Source organism: Simochromis diagramma, unplaced genomic scaffold (assembly GCF_900408965.1).
Source record: "Simochromis diagramma unplaced genomic scaffold, fSimDia1.1 OVJJ01000596.1, whole genome shotgun sequence".
NCBI classification, from domain to species: Eukaryota; Metazoa; Chordata; class Actinopteri; order Cichliformes; family Cichlidae; genus Simochromis; species Simochromis diagramma.
In genome coordinates, this window is record NW_024387245.1 from 1,665,630 (window position 1) to 1,685,000 (window position 19,371).

The following is a 19,371-nucleotide window of genomic DNA, read 5'->3' on the forward strand; positions in this document are numbered from 1 at the left end:
CTCCCCATCCTCCTTTTTGCTAAATCCCCTCTTCTTAAGTGTTTAGTGCATTTGGAAAATTCATTCATAAAGTATCTGCATGCGCTATTAGCTTAGTATAATAGCCAGGGTGTAATCTGCAGAGAGATAAGAGGTGGGAAGAGAGTGCTTTTTTTATTTTTTATTTCCTCATCTTCTTCCTGTCCTGATGGGGCTGCTCTGTGGACAATCACTGTGCCGATGATATGTCATTATGTTCCCCAGCCAATGCGACAAGGCTCAAATGTCAAGAGGAAATGTCAAGAGGCCTTGCTTCTGTAGTTTTTATTTATTTATTGGTCTGAGAGAGGCGTGAGGTACTAAGGAGGAGGCAAAGAGGGGGAGAGATGGAAGGATAGGAGGGTTCGTAGCGATGTAGTGTTGGATATCGACAGGAGATGGAGAAATGGAAAGGTGGAGTAGAGGCTAGAGATACAGATTCAGATCAGCTGTTTTCACTCCTGAGCAAGGATGTATACTAACTGGGTTCACACAGTCTTTGGCTGTGCTCTACTGTACTGCTACCACATGCCAGCTGCTTTAGCCTCAGCAGTGTCAAACTTAGTTTCACACTGTTTAAGGCCATACCGAGAAATGACAATGGCATTAAGGGCCAGACATTTAAAATGTACTGATAATCTTGAGTTTCATTGAAAATACCACGCTCATATAGCCTTTTTATAGACAGTTTTGCCCACTTATACCCTTATTAATGTATTCTGATTACAGAAAACGACTGCCAACTCACAACAGTTTTTTTTTTTTTTTCACTGCTTCTTGCACATTTCCACAAGTGTTATTGTGTTTAATTGGGCCAAGCATCCACCCATCATCCATCCAGGTGAGAGTCACAGAGGCAGTAGTCTAAGCAGCAATCTGCAGAACTCCCTCTCCTCCAGCCTGTCCTGGTTCTGCCCCCAGGGTCTCCTTCTTTTGGATTTGCCCAAAACACCTCATCTAAGAAGCATCCAGGTGGCATCTTAGTCAAACGCCTGAACCACCTCAACTGACTACTCTTGACTTGGAAGAGTAGCAGCTCTGAATAACTCAGCTCTTCACCATCTGTGTAAGGTTGAGCCCAGACACTCATTTATACCACTTGTATCCATTACCTTGTTTTTTGGGAGACCACCAGAGCTTATTTGGCCATAGCTGAGGACAGAAATAAGACCAACGACTAAATCAACAGGTTTGCCTATATGTTTGGCTTTCTCTTCACACAGCAGACCAGTACAGGCCAACCCATCTGCCAGTCTGCTGCTGCAATTCTTTATTCATCCTCTACTCTTAAAAACACATTTCCAACCCAGAATGAGTACTTCACTCTTTCCCAGCTGAGATCCCAATTCTCATCCCAGACCACTCCAGTGGAGGTTTCCCTTTGATGGAGTTCAGAACCGTCTGAAAAAGAACTGTCATCTGAAAAGACATAGGCTCTCTCACCTCAGAGTAGTCTGTCTCAAGCATCAACTTATTTGTTTTATTATGTGTTATCAAATTTGTTAGCTTGTAGGTGAAATATAATTTGACATGTGCAAAGTTCATATAAGGTCGTGATGGCTTGGATTGTTTACTTCAGTGTTTATTGTGTCCACTTCTTCAGTATTTCCGGCCACAGTTATTTGCAGTTTGAGTATCACATATTGGTTCTCGTATGGTTGGCCTGTAACACTTTTAATCTCTATTTGGAGCTTACATAGTTTCTCTCTATATTACCAAAAGCTTTACCACTCTGTACTGATACAAATTCTGTGTGTGTGAGTGTGAGAGTGTGTGTGAATACCCTGCAGTCCTCAGCGATAAGGCTGAGATTGAGTTTTCCCCCACAGAGCCATAGCGTCCAAGGAGTGTGTGTGTGTATGTGTTGGTGTGTGAAGACATCAGGAAACAGGCAATGTAAAGAGCTTGTATCGCATTATCTAGCCTATCCGCCAGAGTGTATGTGTATATGTATATGTGCTCTCAGACTGGTGTAGTGTGAAAGGGAGCTTGCTGGTTTGCTTTGTTCGGTATTGTGCGCACGAGAGGATGAATCCTCAGGGCTCGATTCACAGCTGAGACAAGTAGGTATTTTTCTGTGGTATAGTTGGATGCAGCTTTTAGACAGCCGTGCAGTGAAATAGAGACAAAAAGTAAGAGAGCAGGCGAAACCAGGCATTTTAAAAAGAAAATAGAACATGTGCCGTACCGCTGCCTGCTGCTTTCATTCTGGCTGGCCTGTGAAGGGACGTGTAAGACAGGTTGGTTTTGGTGCTAAGATCAGTGCATTCTCCCATGCAAATAGGGAAAAAAAACATTTAACCAGGAAACACATTACAAAAACAGAATCAGTTAAAAGAGAGGAGGCACAAGAGAACCGAAAGGGGCATGGTATGTCAGTGGTATCAACACAGCAAGGAGGTGAACCAGCCTGATATTCACTGACAGCATGGTGCTTCCATAGCAGGCAAAACCCATCAGTTTTTGTTGGAGGGAGGGCAGACAAAAGGCTGGAACATCCCCAACTGTTTAGTTTCCATATCTAGCAGTCAGTGACAAGGCTTTCCGGCAGTTCTTATTTTTAACACACGGTCCTCTGGTGAGCAGCTTGCATCCACGCACGCATCCACGCACACACGCAGGGCCATGTCACTGATTGTATAACTCTTATCACCTGGTCTGTGGCATATTCCCAAATTCTAATTTGACTGCTAGCCCCTGGCCCAGAGCCCATCTCTGAAAAGAAGTACAGCAAAAATGGCTTCAGCGCGGACCTTTGATAGGAAATATCAGGAGGGATTTTACAGCAGAATTCACAATGAGGAATTCAGGAGGGACCCACTTCTAGCTTCTTCTGGATTTATATAAACCTGACACTGTGATGGGCCATCAGTTTAACCCTCTCCCAGCACTTTATGAAAGTTTCAAAACAATAAAAAAACAATTAAACTCAACCTCTTTTTTTTCTTTCTTTCTTTCTTAAATTCTGTCTGTCCACAGGAGTCTCCATCAGGGCGGAGGAAGGCCTTGGCCACTAGCAGTATAAACATGAAACAATACGCCAGTCCGATGCCCACACAGACAGATGTCAAGCTGAAGTTTAAGCCCCTGTCCAAGAAGGTGGTGTCAGCCACGCTGCAGTTCTCCCTCTCCTGCATTTTCCTCCGCGAGGGGAAAGCCACGTAAGTTTTTGTCTTCTTATAATATGACCCACATCCGTCGGAAATGGTTACACGTTGCGATATTCAGCAGTGTTCTAAGTTGTTTGTAACCCTCACTAGTTATAACATTAAGTCTGATGCATGTAGGAATAATACCTATCAAATTGGGCCCAACACCCATGTTCACTTCTTCCTTGTTCTGTTGCCTTTGCTTGTGTTGAGTTAATCAGTGTGTCGTTTCATGTTTCAAAAGTAATTTAAGCAAGCACATAGTGAGATCGTCATGTTAAATTTTGTTGCAGGCTGTCTTTAATCACAAGACCGTTACAGCAGTCAACTTTGAATGTCTCACACTAATGACTGATTGGAGCCACAGATATCCACATGACTCTTTCACATTGGTCACAATTAATTTTGGACAGTCTGGCTTCATTAGGCTCTAATTTAGAGTCTAGCAATGAAGAGACTTTTATCCACTGAAGGGTATGAAAGGATATTTTTTAATTAAAAAGTAATAAAGTTGCCAAGTTTGCAGCAAAGAGGACAAGTAAAGCTGTTGATAATCCCTGCTGTGAGTAAGAGAGTAATTTGTGTTACCCTTTGCAGACCAGTAACACGTTCTTGGTATAAAAGTCTAACTAATACCCTTTTTATGTCACTTCTAACCAGAGGTGACTGAAAATCTAAATTTTCTTTGTTAATCTGTTAGAGGGTGAAATTTTGTTTTTTGTTCCATTTATCAGTTTAAATTATAGGTACATACAGACACACACACACACACACACACACAAAGACACTTGTCAATCATTTTAAGATATTGAACCATCTTTCATTTGAAGACATGCTTTCAGTCAGTGTTTTCTGTTTGTTATTCATTTTAATTTGATGGCAGCAACTTTCATTTAAAGATACCCCTCCCCACACACACAAACACATATACACTGACCATGAGCAAAGCGGCGAGGCCTTTGTTGTGTCGCGGATGGCGGGTCGATGGCGCGTAACCCTTGTTAACCCTTCGGGGAATGATGTCGACCACACACAAACAAACTCCATCACAGCAGTTCAAATGAGCCCATGGGCCTGGGAAACACCAAACACAAAGAACAGAGAGGAGAATACAGCGATTATGATGGAGCGGTGGTATCGAGGGACTGTGGGGAGGGGGGCGCACAGAGGACTACATAAAATACGAGAAATGATGTAGAAATGCATCAGTGGGACAGAGGCTGGAGTCAAAACCAAGCTTTAAAGAAGCTTTAAAATGTGAGGGAGGGGTGTTAAAGTTTTAGGTGTAAAAATGGTCGTCTGGAGTGAAGAAATGATTGAAAGAGATGGATTCTAAATGTATGTGGGGTGTGTAGGTTAAATTGTCCTATCTGTCTTGATGTTTTTCAGCTGCATGTATTTCTCTATCTATGTGTATACATTCCTCTTGGTTTTTTTGGGGGCTGGTGGGGTCCAGTGATGAGGACATGCAGAGCCTGGCCAGCCTGATGAGCATGAAACAGGCGGACATTGGCAACCTGGATGACTTTGAGGAGGAGAATGAGGAGGATGAGGAGAACAGGGTCAACCAGGAGGAGAAAGCTGCTAAGATCACAGGTAAAACACTGGAGGAGCACTTTTTTATTTTGCTTTGTAAGATCAAAGATTTATCTGCTGAAAGTCATTGAAGTTGCTTTTGGTCATTTGATCAAAATCCCCAAAATGCCCGAAATTTCCCAGACTTCCTGAAGAATAAGCGCAGGACCCAGGCTTCATTTGGGGCATTTACTTTGCTTCTTGGTTTCTTTGTTTTCCCCAATTTATGCTTCTCTCTCTCTCTCTGTGTGTGTGTGTGTGTGTGTGTGTGTGTGTGTGTGTGTGTGTGTGTGTGTGTGTGTTTCCACAAATACAAAAGTGAGAGTTTGTAAATTCATGAGCTTTATTTGCCGTGTATTGTCTGCTTCAGGGCGTTTTCTGTTGCTTTGACTTTCCCACATCCTTGTTACCCCTCGTTCCCCTCGTCTTGTATTGGTTGCACTGGCAGACTGACGGTGGCTTGGCTCCTTCCTTACATCCATGATTCATTCTACGGTCGCGTGTACGGGCCGCGCTGCTTCCTGCTTTGCTTAATCCAACTTTTCAAAGCGCCACCTCTTCATGTTAAGCTTCATTTTTTCTCTCCTTTCTTTTTCATGCTCTTCATCTCATTTATATGTATATGCATTGAGCGCCTACAGCTACGCTTCACTAGCACACATCTCTGAATCAAAGGATGGGCTGGGCTGCCAAAACTCGCTGCTGTCATATTCTTGCCTGAATGGTACCTCCAGAGCAAGCCAGCAAGCAGCCCCAGCAATACTAACACTAGGCTAACCAACGCATACGCTGTAAAACACATGTTCTCTTTTGTCTTTTTATATGCTGTATGTAAATTATGTCACATCAATAAACCTCTCTATGTGTGTGTGTGTGTGTGTGTGTGTGTATGGTTGTTAGTCATTGTTCAGTATTACCTCTTTATTTATCAATCTGGAACCTGAAGCTCTGGAGGCATGTCAGAAATGTTATTTTAAAGTAGATAAAGTTTTTTTCTTTTTAGCTTTTGGCTCTGTGCATGCATTTAGCACTGCAGTGCTGATGCAGTGTTTCCCACAGAACACGGTTTCCTCTGCAAATATTTTATAACTGAGCAATAGTGAGTCTCTACTCCTGGGGATAAACGTCTTCCACATCTTGGATGGCAGTGAGTGATGACAGTTGTTGTTCTGCTCTGGAGCCTTCAGGAGTTTGACATGTTGGTACATGAACCAGTTCTCCATATGCTGCCAGCTCTGGTTACAGTGAGAAAGAAAGACTTTCTTACTTAGACCTGCTGGAGTCTAAGACACAGGGTAGAGCATGTTCAACCCCAGGAGAAGAGACTGTAGAAATGGCTGAATGATATCCACCTCCAAGTGTAGACTTTACAGAGAGTCTATGGGAACACCACAGTCTGATTAAGCTTAGTATCAGGACAAATCTGGACTGTTTTAAACTATCAGTAATGTCCCAGAGCTTTGTTTGTTTTTGGGAACTGAAGGAGTGTTTGGACCTGGATATTGCTACTGATATGAAACGTAGCAAACAACTAGTTGCCCAGCAAAGCTTGAGCAGCACAAGACAGGACGAGCTAGCTATTTATCATTAACAGGCAGTCATAAATATAGTTGATTGAGGTGGCCTGCCCAGGTAAAGTTGGTGTGGGAAACACTGCATTTGGCTGTTAATACTATAAAGTTGTGAACTTTATAGTGTAGACCTTACCAGCTAAATGGTTGATCGCAGCGCTATTACTACTAACTAAAGCATGCACATTCACACTAGTGTTCCTCTTTACTAATCTGTTTGTACTTGCAGACTTGTTAGTGATAGAACTGATGATAACATAAACCAAACCAACAGTCTGCACTCAGTTATTGTGCAGTGTAATGTGCGGTGTGGATGTGTGTGGACATTCTGGATGGTGTGTGTTATTTTTGCCTTGTTCACTGCTTTTCTTCCTCCCTCCCTTCCTGTATGGACCTGTCGTTTGCAGAGATAGTAAACCAGTTGAATGCCCTCAGCTGCTTACATGGGGATGATGATGATGATGGTGGTGTTCCCAAGCGAGCACGCAAAGCAACAGCTAAGCCTGCTGCTTCCTCCCAAGGTCTTTTTTCACCTTTCTTTCACCCCTTTTCATCCCGCGATTCTTCTTTTATTGTCTTGTGAACATTGTGTTGCCTCTTCCTACCCCTCAGTGTCACGGTTTATATCTACATATTTATTTCTTTTTTATTTTTCCTCCCATAATGTTCTGTCTCCCCCTCTTCCTCTCTCTCTTTGGCTCTACCCTCCCTTATCCCTTGATCCTTCGTGACATTGGTATTGTAGTCGTGTTGTGTGGTACGATTTATCTTCAATCATGTGGTGACGTGCAGTACGTGGTGTTGTGAACACATCAGTTGGTGTTCATCCTTTTGGTTCCTATTGTTTCTCTTATTTGACAATGTGACCTTTCCCACTCTTTTACTGCAATTGGTAGTGAACCAAACCAGGTAAAAAGAAAAGAAAAGAAAGAGCCCCTTTTTTCCTCTTTCAGGTCAAAGCAATATTTGTGTTTTCAAAATAGAATTAAGTATATTTATTTTAAATTGAGAATATTTAGCCTCTGATATTCTGGGTCATACCACCAGTGATGTTTCACAGCTTGGCTAAATTTAAATAAAGTGTTTTGTTTTTCTTTTTTGCAAGGGCAGAGTTGTAAAACTTTTTCATCTTATTAAAAATCGCATAAATAAGGGCTTTATGCGAAAGCTTTCCCTTTCTCATCTGGGCAAATAACTCCAGTCACTGGTTCAACTGGAAATTACATCCTGTTGGCTAACAGTAATATACAACAAACATAGCTTTGTACTCTCAAGGTTTTCTGAGTTTATTTGGGGTCTTCCAACATTCTTCTGTTTGGATAGGAGTAGTCACAAACCCTCTCACAGATTTAAACACACTCTTGGACATGTGCACTTGTCATGGCCTAAAATTGGCCATGAATGTTGTGAGATAAGTGCTGTTCCTCTTATCAGCCATCACCACTTCACATAGCCACACTACATATAGACCCAGGACACGTAGCTTTCAGCACAGTTTTTCTTTACACTAGTTCAGATTTTCATGTTTCTCAGCAACATTTCTTGGCATCTACCTCAGGCACATTTACACTCTTTTCAAACTGACCCACACCCTGGCAGCATGCGATTGAACTACAGTGAGTATAGTGAAGATAAAGTACACAAGTACCCCCTCCAGCTGGGAACTCCATAGCAACACCATGCTTTCGCCACAGTCTCCCACAGTAACCCTCCATACCACACAAAATTTCCCAGAATGCCACTGTTGTATATGCTCTGAAGAAGGATGAAATGGTTGAGGAACAAAGGAGTTTAGGCAGTGCTCCCCAGCAAGCGGGATTTCTTATCCAAGACTGAATGGTTCACTCCGAAGTGCAGATTTTGGTGCATTTGGCTTTGTGGCTGTTTGTTCATTGCATTTTGTTGTGTAGCTGTTTTGACTCTGTAGTTTAATTTAAAATAACTTTTTATTGAACTCTTTGGCAACAGAGCTAATTAACAAGCTGAACTTCCTGGAAGACGAGGATCAGGATACGGCTCCCGCCATGAACAACAATCCTTTTGATGAGCCCGATGTCGACCTTCATCCCAACCATCTCAACCCATTTGATGATCCTGATGAGGAAGGTATGTGCAGCTCTGCCAGCTTCTGAAGAAAATGCACTCAACTTCATTTTAATATATAATAATTGTAAAAACTTGTAAAACGTGCCTGGCTTTGGTTGCGATCTTCTTGGTGTTGCTTTGGGAAAAGTCTTTGGGATGATGAGCAGTGTGGCTTTAAGCTTCTGATGTGCAGATACCATGAATGTGTATAATCCTCTGCAACTGTATCAGGCTTCAATGCTTTCAGTCAGACACCTAAACCAATATTTTTGTCTGACCACCTGAGTGGACAGGTATTTGTTTTTGAGTGTCACGCTCTCGCATACATAAAAGCACACCTTTGCTGCCTATTTGCTTACTTAAGATGCCTTTGATCTTCAGCCTTAAATACTGGATTTTACTTTCTCAAGTGCATATTTTTACATATGTACATGTGTCCTTTAATGTCCTTATCATCTTCAATAAAGGTTTACTTATTTTGGGGACGATGCAGTTGCTGTTTTAATTCAATAGTGGCTGTGTGTAGGATTTGGTTGTCTTATGTTGGCAGTGAAGGCAGCATGAAGCATATGTGCAGGCACCACTCAGGAGCCCACACAGGGGACCTGGATCCTTAAAATGTTGAAATAAACTAAATATTATCCACACAATTTATGAAAAGTCAAATAGGCAATTAACCTTCTAGGAGCTGGACATCACATTTTGGGTTGTCTAGACCACAATACTAAATTTTACTGTACAAGGGCCTGATATCCTCTTCTCAGAAACTACATCAGGTAAAAAGATAATTCTTTGTTTTTACATTCATCAGGTCCCAATCAGCCCAAATAGCAAAGAGAAATAAAAATGTATGCCATGAAAGAGTTCCAGTCTTAGGAGGTTAAGGCACATTTATTTTGTTTCTCTCTGCTGTCTATCTCTTCAACATACTGAGATCACAAGCTACCAAAGCTCATGTCAAGTCTAGGAGTAACATGATTTGTACATGCTGTCAATGCTTTCCGTCCTCTGTCAGAGCCCCCTGCCCAGCCGGTCCTACGGCAGCGGGCTGACGACAGTTCCTTTTATGACCACGACTCCTCAAATCCGTTCAACGAGCCAGATGAGCCAGAGACACAAGTATGTCCGGGGAACCCCTTTGATGAGCCTGACCAGGACACAGACCCTCAGCCAGATCCAGAACCTCCCAAACCCAGGCAGAGGAAAGGTGTCCGGCCCGTTGACATGAGCAAGTACCTGTATGCGGACACTTCTCACAACGAGGAGGAGCTCGACAAGTAAGATTTTGTTATTCATTGGACAATTGTTTCAGTGTCCAATGAATTGTTTCAAACAATGGTCTTTTTTTTCTCTTTTTTTTTTGCATTTGATGACACAGTAACTTTGAATTATGAGGCGTGAACATGCTGTTAAGTAAAGAGCATGCACCTTATCCTGTGCTATTTTTTCTTTTTTTAAAGTGTCATGTTTTATTGTTTTATTGACCCGAGACCAGTGATTGAGCTTATAAACTGACTGGGAAAGTGTCTACTGTGCTGAAAAAGTGACTATAGGGCCATTTTCCCATAGACTTTTACACCACTGGAAATCGTTGTGCAGTCAGAAGAGTCGCCCCCTGGTGGCAAATAGAAAGCATGTAGATTTAAGGGTTTCAGATCACTAGCCTCAAGTGGCCATTGGAGGAATTGCACTTTTCTTCATAAGTAGCGATACTTAAAGCGCTCTGTTACATTCTCGATTACTGCTGGCAGCCCGAGTCCTGCAGCTCCCCTTCCTTCTAGAGGAGCACTTGTAGGCACAGCCCCCCCCTTTCAAACAGGGCAAAGTGACGAGGCAGCTCTTTCAACAGGAACAAGGGCCCTGTTGTTTCACTGCATTCTTTAACCTTGTCTCCCTCTTCAGTCTTCCACCCGTCCTCCCCATCCTCTCCCTCCCATCAACTTGTTGCCCCATACTTTCCCTCTTTCTCCTTCACTTCCTCGTAGACTCTGCTCATTTTTATTTCACCTTGGAGCTCCTTTACGCTTGCTCCCCACCCTCCCATTCCCGCTTCCTTGTTCCTGTTCCGCATCATTTCGGTTCATCAGTGCTGTAGAATAGAATAGAATAGAATACTTTTATTTGTCAATTTCTTCAAATGTACTTGCCATACAAAGGAATTGAAATTACGTTTCACACTGTCCCATGCGTAGGCATTGACAACAATAAGGTGCAGATGCACAACAAAAACAAAAACAGCCCTAACAATAAGGTAATAAATAGTAATAGTAGTAATAGCTGTCAGCTACTTTGTAAAGAAGAAAATATAAAGATGCTTCTATCTGTTGTTGAATTTAAAGATATGATGAATGTGGCAACGGAGGTGTTTTTTTTTGGTTATTTGTTTACTTTTTTTGGTATATGCTGCATTTTTAAAATTTTTCATTTTAGTTAAGTTTGGTGGCTGTGTTGTGCAACCCTTACTTATAAATATTTAATCTCAGTGGAACTTCCTGAAATTAAATAAATGAACAAGAAAAAATTTAGTCATTGAACGCAGCATAAAAAGGTAGCTTGTTGTGTATGTGTGAATCTCAGTTTTTACTGAAATGTTAGGCTATTTTATACTTAATAGGCTGTGTCACCTTCTCTAAAAGCTCAATATAGACTTTATCTTGTGATAGTAAAGGTTGCCAACCTTTAGGGGTTGAATCTTAGCTTCACACTGATGTGGGGATCCTTCTGAAGTGTTCCCATCAGTGAACCGTTTCACCAATAGTGTGTGACCATCTCCACAAGAGCAGCCGTGCCCAAATTGTCAATGTAAACCCCTTTTTGCCACTGAGCGAAGCCGTCACACAGACAGGCGTAGGTTTCACTCCTCTCAGCTGTCCAAAGACAGACAGGAATTGACTGGTGTGTTTCTTTTTCTCTGTCTCTTACATCAGGAGCAGCTCACTGCAGAATAGAAAGTTCAAGAGGGCAGCGCAGTGTTTTGACTGCAGCCCTTTCACATGTCTTTTAGCCAGCGATGGTCTGTTAGAGCTTCTCTATAGACCTGCCTCCTTTTCTTTTCTTCACTTCCCTCCTTTTTTCCCCCTTCTATCACTTTGCAGTAAGACACTGAGTACCTCCAACCTTCTCTTTCACAGATACCCACTCAATCAGTTTTTCCTCTCACCCCCTCCTCCTCCTCCATCCAATTCTCTTGTTTGTTTAGGACTGCTTGTTGCATGTTGAGTGAATGTCTTAAGGCCGTGCCCCTGCTTTCATTGCCACCAGCATGCCTGTGTATTGATAACACTGTGGTATGTGTATGCGTGTGTGTTTTGGTGCGTGCTTGTGCGTGTGTGTAATGTAGTCGTGCTCTGGCCTGTCTGTCAGTAGTCCACCTTGGGTAGTGAGGATATGAGGTCACACAGTCCTGACCTCAGTGCACCTGCATCTTCTATTAACTTACCACTTTCTGTGTGCTGTTCATTGTGCTGCACCATACCTTTGTTTCCCTATTAATGAATTTATAGTTAGATCTTAGGATGTCTTTAAAAGGTCCTAATGGTTATTATAGGTCATTATAAACAAAATGTTTAATGATTAGGCAAAATATATACATATTTTCTAATGTTTTCTTGTATTCGACAACCTAATTTTACAAGATAAAAAATTAGGTTTTATATCTTATATAGCTTATATGTCTGTCTTTGAGATGGTTTATGTTAACTTTATTGGCATTTTGGAGCCTTTTATGCTTGTGTTGCTGCTGTAAGTCAGGAAATTTAGTTTTATTGTATAGCCCTGAATCACATGTAAAGGTTTAAAGGACTTCATAGGGAGAAGAGCACATTAAAAACATGAGAAAACACGAGAAAAAACAATAAAGTCACTAACACATTAAAATTCAAAAATGGACAAGAAAACAAAAAGAAAATATTATAAACTTGTATTTAAAAATGCTCTAAATGTGGCTGAACAGTTAGTGTGGCCATTATCAGTGCTTTTTTTCCAATTCAATTCAGATTTATTTATATAGTGCCAATTCACAACAACACAACAACGACCCCAAGGCACTTTATGTTGCAAGGTAAAGATCTTGCAATAATAGAGAAAAAAATCCCAAGATCACAGTATGCCATGTAAGCAACAGTGGGGAGGAAGAAATCCCCTTTTAACAGGAAAAAATCTCCAGCAGCACTATCCTCCACCCTCCAGTATCCCCAGTTCTGCTCGTTGAAGAATATTGTGTGTCGGTTGGTTTAGCTTTTTTAATTTATTTTTAAGATCAGGAGGATCTTAAAGTGCGAGTCGGGATATAACTGTAATATTTAAGACTTTATATACAAGTATGAATATTTTAAATCATTTCTGTAGGATCATCAAAAACAGTGTAGCTCTGCTGTTCTGAATAAGCTCCAGCCTAGTGAAATACTGTTTTACAGCTCATTCTTTTTACAAATTCGATGGATAAATTACATCAATCTCTCTTTTCCCTTTTTTCCCCCCAGATCCAACCCATTCTACGAGCCAAGGACATCGAGCCCTGTGCAGCAGGATGCTGGTGGCCCCTCACCTGATGTGGCCAGCAGCCAGAAGAGGAGAGCTCCCCCACCCCCGGGCACTAGCCCTGGGCTCGGCCCCAGTTTACCACCCCACAAACCCACATCTGGCCCTGATGGGGAGAGAGCCCAGCCCGTCGGGCCCAGCCCAGTGGCAGCAATGATAGGGAGAGAGCTGGCCTCCTCTTCCCCCAAGGTACGCAGTCCTTGCTGGAATGTAAAAAACTTGATTTATCCCCATGTGATGCATGTGAAAAATACAGAAAGAAATGCACTGTGGCTGTGTCTGCAGCGTATCATTACTTTCTATTGTGAGAAATATACCTTTTAGAATAAAGCAATTTAAGATTTTGATTTTAACTTTGATCTCATCAACTACTTGTCGGCCTCGCAGACTCTTAAGTTCATTTAATTACATTTAATTCAAATCTCTGAGCTTGAACCCCAAAATTCAACAGATCTCAGCTCATGTCTACTTCCTGTCATTCACTCTAGCTCGTCCGTGCAGTATGTTTTATTATAAGTGAGTGAGTTGAAGCATTTTGAGTGTGTTGTGTGTGTATGTGTGTGTTTGCAGTAGTGTGTCCACATCCAGTGGTCCTTACATTAGCTTTTTTTCCGCCTGCACAGTCTCATCTCCTGCACCATTCTTTATGCTCATGAAACTCCCCAGCTCCTCATTTGAATATAGGTATTTGTTTATTGGGGTGTTTTCATATGTTTATTTATTTATTTAAATTAGGTAAATCATGGCTGGGTCTAATTAAATGGCTGATGGTCACACACACTCACGGCAGGAGTCAGACCACTGGTGGGGAATGATTGGCTGGGGGTGTGGGGATGAGTGGGGGTTAAAATTGTGAGTGTGTGTGTGTGTGTGTGTGTGTAGGGGCTCAATGAGCCTGTGTAGGGCTTAAACACAGGGGGCTTAACTACAGCAGAGCGATCACAAGGGGGTGTTGACCCCCTGTGCCCATGCACACACATACACGCAAACACAGTACAGTTAGTCATACACACACATAGACACACACAGGTCCCTCCTCCCCATGCAGCTGGCTAGCTGACTGTTTTAGTGTAGCTGGGCGGTGATGCTGGCCGTCCATGTAATTATGGCACAGTGCCTTTATCACCCAGCTGCAGTTGCCTGTGACCATGGGTGAGGGGGCCTAAACCACTTTAATTACCCAAAGCCAGTGGCCTGTGGTGGGCCACACTTCGCCAAGAGATGCCCCTGCCTCTGGAGCTTGGTGTGGAGGGGGCAAGGTGGGGTTTAGAGAATGAATTGTGACTGAAGAGGAGGGGTGAAATGAAGAATATGCTGAGGATAGTGAAGGGTTATAAGACGGCAGAAAAGAGAGGGAACATTTCCAGGGAATTGTGGAGAGAGAGCGCGAGAGAGATGGGATGTTCACAGTAAACAAGGATAGGCCTACAGGGTTTGTTGGCATATACAGCTAGTGTGAATAGGGTTTTTTTTTTCCCTCTTATTCACACCCAGCACCATGGTACACACCACAGCCTACACATGGGCTGTGAGATGACCTTTGAATGTATGAAGTCAGGGAGGATTAAGAGGAGACATCCCCACTATGAGAGGCCACGACGAAACCAACACATCATAACGCTAGGAACGTGCACAGAGTGTAAATCTATGCATGTATCTGTTCTTATAGTTTCCAGTGTGCCCAAGGCTCAGTTCTGTGAATATGTACTCGGGCAGTTATAACCTTCCCTCAAAACACAGCTAACCTCCGCCTCTCCCATATAAGGCGTCTACTCTTCATTCATATTTATTTTACCAATGTGGGCAAATTGTATGTAGGGCTGAGATAAACACACACACAGAATTCAGTTTAATCTCACAATGTGAATAGAAATTGATATCCAGAAAGCCACCATATTCAGTTCTACATTTACAAACCTGCCCTGAAGGGTTAGAATGAGTTTTTCTTTTTTCTTCTTTTTAAATGAAATCTTGTCTTTGGTAACCGAAAGAGATTAGCTTGTCTTGTTTCACCATTACATTTAACACATTTATTCGCTGCAGCAGAGGAACAAGCTTTAAATGGCTGGTCACTCAACAAATAGAAAACGAGTTTAAGGGTCAGCGCCTCGAGCAATGCTTCGGTGAAGATATTTCATAAACCTGTAAAAACCAAGCAAGAGTTCTAACAAGAAAATACAAGGCAACTACAGTCATGGAGAAAGATGTTTGCATTCACTCCAACAGATTTAGGATTAAACGTTTTCTTGGATGCAATTTCATCCTCCTTGTCATTGCATTAAAACCAGCCACTTCAGTGCCAGCCTGTGGAAAATCAGGACATCTACATGACATATGGTGTGCGCCCACTTATTCTATACACAGGTATTACACATATTGATTGGATTTACGTTAAGAATAATATGAGCTCGGTGCTCTGGATTTTTGCCAGTGAAACACATGGGCTGGCACTAACTCAAGTTCTTATGTAGATTCAGATGTAAATGCAGCGTCTACAGAGGTTTCAGAAGCTTTTGTTTTGTTGCTCATGATGACTGGTGGACAGTAGGTCCCAACAAAACCCTGCTATACACTGAGGAGGATATGCAGATAGCACCTTTCTGAACAATATATTAGGACTTTGAGTATGTATTAATCATTTTTAAACATAAGTGAAAAAGGAGGCCTTTGCCTCAATGATTAATTAAAGGTGCCTTACTTTCGGGTGATGTTTGTGTTTGAGGAAATGTGAAGGTAGGTCATACCTTGGCAGCGGTGGCTCAGGAGATACAGTGGGACATCTGTCAATGAGAAGGTCAATGGTTTGACGCCAGGCTCCTCTAGTCTGCATGCTGAAGTATTGCTGGGCAAGATACTGAAACCTTAATGCTCCTATCAAAGTGTTAATGTGTGAATTTTAGCTTAAAAGGTGCTTCTAGGAATCGGTGAATAAGGCTTGTAGAAAGAAAGTACTTGAAATGTAGCTACACTTCTCAGTGTTTGTCTCTCTGCACCGTTGTTATTGATGCCAGATTCAGACTACATTATAATAGCTTGATTGTGGCCAAAACCATGGGCGTCTTAAATGACCGCAGATCATTTTATCGTGTATACTGTGTCGTAACTGAAACTTCATCCAGAATGTCTTATGATGTCCAGACAGAAAGACCAACATGTCATGTATACACAGTTGTAAAGTTGTACATATGACTGCACATGAGTCCGGTTTTTACCATGTTGAAAGTTTATATGCACTTGTCATTAGGTCCGAATGCTTAGATGGCTGTTGCGAGTTTGACAGAGAAGTGACCGGGCTTGTTCTTTGACACATGAAGCCGACGCATTAAGATATCGTGAAAATAATGGAAAGGAGAGCATGTCTGAAAGGGGCTTTAGATGCTTCACAGCTCCCATACCAATATGTGATTCCATTGTCCCGTCTAGAGATCCTGAAGTGCGTCAAGTTTAAAGTGTAGCATCTGTGAAGGAGCTGGAAGGATGAAAACATCTGTGGGATTAATTTAAATGAACAGAGGGAGTTCCTGTTGGGCGGGCTGTGAGCTCTGTCTGGTCTGATTCAGTCCATCTCTTTTCCCTCGCTGTAACTCAGTGATCCTCTGCTCCTCCTTTTGTTTCATCTCCATCTCTATTCTGTAGTCAGAGCGCTCTACACTTAGATGCTCTGATCTTTGGATTTTCATCAAGTTTCCGCTTCGTGACTTATTTGCCTTATTTTCATATAAAGAAAAGTTGGAGGTTGGATTATGCGCGTGGGCAGAAGTTTGAAAGAAAAAGTTCTGTGTTATCTTAATATTTGCCAAAGAATCTTGGAAACAGTAAGGAATTTTCAACTTTGTGGTTTATCTGTCAATACATTACATCCTGGAACTGGTGTGCGTTTGCTTTTCAAAAGCTTTTTTTTCCCAGCTGTTCTGTTACTGTATACTGTGTGAATATCACCTATTTCTTTGTATGTCGAGTAATATTTCAAGCATAATCTTACATGCAATCTTTACCACTTTTCCCTTTATTAATTTTTGTTACAAGCACACTCACATTAGACACTAGAGGAATGTTTTCTTTCTCCCCTTCATTTGAAGGGCTTCAGTGATTACCCACGTTAGTTGAAGGGATCAAATTAAATAGAGTTCTGCAGGTTGTGAGAGCTCCTGTGCTGGGGGGAAGGAAGAGGCCAGAGCTCTCCTTCCTCTCCCACATGTTTTCACAGCCCCTCCTCCTGTTCAGACTACCTCCAAATTGAAATTAGAATAAATTAACATTATTTAATTGAGTTCGCAGAAGGCTGCGATATTTCTTAATTAGCTTTCACCGAGGTTCGCGGCAGGAGAGGACCACATCCGTGCTGTGGAGTGTTTCTGAGGTTACTGTGACGACTGAGGGATGTTTTTGGAGGACAGAGGGGAGCCCAAGAGACAAGGACAGTCATCTCTTGTCTTCTGATCTTTGCCCGTTGCAAGGTCTCTCGTCTTGTTATCATTACATCCAGTCCAAAGTTAATTCATCTTCTCTGATAAGTTTTGCAGACCTTTACACAAAGAAACTCAGATGGAGGACATAAAGAAAGTGGACTGGGTATGATGTTTTTAAGCAGCTACTGTAGATTTAAAAGCCTCCTTCGTTATAGTTGGAGCTTAAATGCTAAACTAAATGCCTTGTTGACTGTTGTTCATTTAAAGCACACTTCCATCTAGGTTCATTTTTCTGCCATGTAAAGCTCTGCAAGATGGTGTCAGTAAACTCTTGTGGTAAGAGTTGTCCACACTCCACCTGAAGTGGCTCTATGCCCCACAGTTTGAGAACCACTGGGTTAAAAGTAAAAGATCAGGAGAGTGTTTTGTGTTTCTTAAATTTCAGAACTTGGCATCGCTATGAGCAAGGAAATGGGCATTGCGGTCCGTCTCTGAGACCAAAGCATTGAAGCCTCAGTGGCTCCCTTTGGCCACGCTGGCCTTTCCATAAGCTGTGTAATATTAGGAGAATAATCCTCGAGAGGAGTAAGGCTAAATAATTACCTTTCAGTGTCTACCTTTTCTCAGCGTGGACCCCTCCCCAAACTTTTTTTTGCCGTCTCTGAGTGGTCTGTCATTGGATCTTGTGGGAGAAAGGAGACCCAGTTTCTTCTCTCAGTCGGTGTAGGTCCAATCATCGGGCTTCCTGTTGTTGCTTCAAGATGCAGGGCATCGCTGTCATCAAGTTAGTGGAAAGGTAGAAGACAATACCAACCTCTGGACGGTCTGCAGTCTCAGAAGTTTAAGGAAATATTTAATACGTATACTTTTGGCTGTTTGTTTAAATCATCACTAAATATTTTTGCATCAATTAAATGAGATCCAGTGGTGGTGAACAGTTCGAGCCATGTTTGAGGCACAGTTTTAATCCTGAAGTCTCACAGGGCACCAGGCATTTACACGTTTAATCATTTCAAGTAGACAAACAAAAATATTAATATTACACACCCTTCCCATTTCAGTTTTACTCACTGGTAGCCATGAAGTGACAAGTGTGTGTGTTTGTTGTGTGTATTAACGTGCTGTCTTGTGTGTGTTGTCAGGGATATATTTTGATCCAGTTACTGTAATGCGGCTATCATTTTTCCACCTCTTCCTCTGTTGGGTGCATGTCGAGTTCACAAGTTAAGCACTGCGAAGAGCTCACTCTCTTCAATACCCGCGCCGACTGGTGTAAAAGGGCCTTCCGCAAAGCGCCGCTTGTAATCTGCCTTTGGTAAGTCCTCCTTAGTTTTATCTGCCAAGGATTACCTCACAAGCTGCAAGCAGGAGAGAACGAGGGAGACGCAGAGCAAGAGAGAGAGAAATGAAAAGCAAGTCAAACAGAAAACGATGAAGATGGAACAAAATGAAAACAAATCGCTGTGTAATCTCTGAAAGAAGGAGACCTGCTTTTGAGTTGAAGGGAAGTTTCCCTCGCCACTCATTTAGAGAAGGAATTGACTAATCCCTCCATGATTGATGTCTGCTATGAGAGGCTCTATGGCAGACTAATAGGGCTTATGAGGATGACCAGAAAGTCCTTTGTGTGTGCGTGTGTGTGTGTGTGTGCATGTGTGTGCGTATGTGTGCACGTGTAGGAACCAAACCTTTTTGTCTTGTGTGTCCTTCTATCCAGTGGCCGTAGAGGCCAGGGGTTTGAATGACATAGCAGCCGAAGAAGGGGTAACTTTATCTTAATCTGGTCTTAATCTGCCCTGGTGCTCCAGGTGTGTGTGGGCCTAAACCTTGAAGGATCCTGGGTTTTGGGGTGAGGTTTAAGGGGGCTTCATCTGAGGAGATAGAAGTCCATGCACTTGAAAACTCCTTGGACCTCCAGAGGGTCTGAGACCCCCCGCACATTCCTGAAAACCGCACTCACTTAGTGAAGCTGAACCTTCTTCCCGTCATCTTTAAGTGGCCCTTCCTACATTTTAATTGAATTAA

General features: G+C 42.3%; 1 protein-coding gene across 5 annotated transcripts in view; it reads left to right on the forward strand.

Moving 5' to 3' along the window:
* Positions 1-19,371, forward strand: part of ehbp1 (EH domain binding protein 1) — a 156,444-nt gene that overhangs the window by 52,357 nt on the left and 84,716 nt on the right. For 4 of the 5 annotated variants that reach the window (XM_040000048.1, XM_040000050.1, XM_040000051.1 and 1 more), the window contains 6 exons: positions 2,998-3,179; positions 4,624-4,763; positions 6,721-6,834; positions 8,282-8,419; positions 9,414-9,675; positions 12,880-13,126. In XM_040000048.1, coding sequence (XP_039855982.1) covers positions 2,998-3,179; positions 4,624-4,763; positions 6,721-6,834; positions 8,282-8,419; positions 9,414-9,675; positions 12,880-13,126 — 1,083 coding nt within the window. The remainder of the gene's footprint in view (positions 1-2,997; positions 3,180-4,623; positions 4,764-6,720; positions 6,835-8,281; positions 8,420-9,413; positions 9,676-12,879; positions 13,127-19,371) is intronic. The other variant, XM_040000052.1, reaches the window with a different exon arrangement.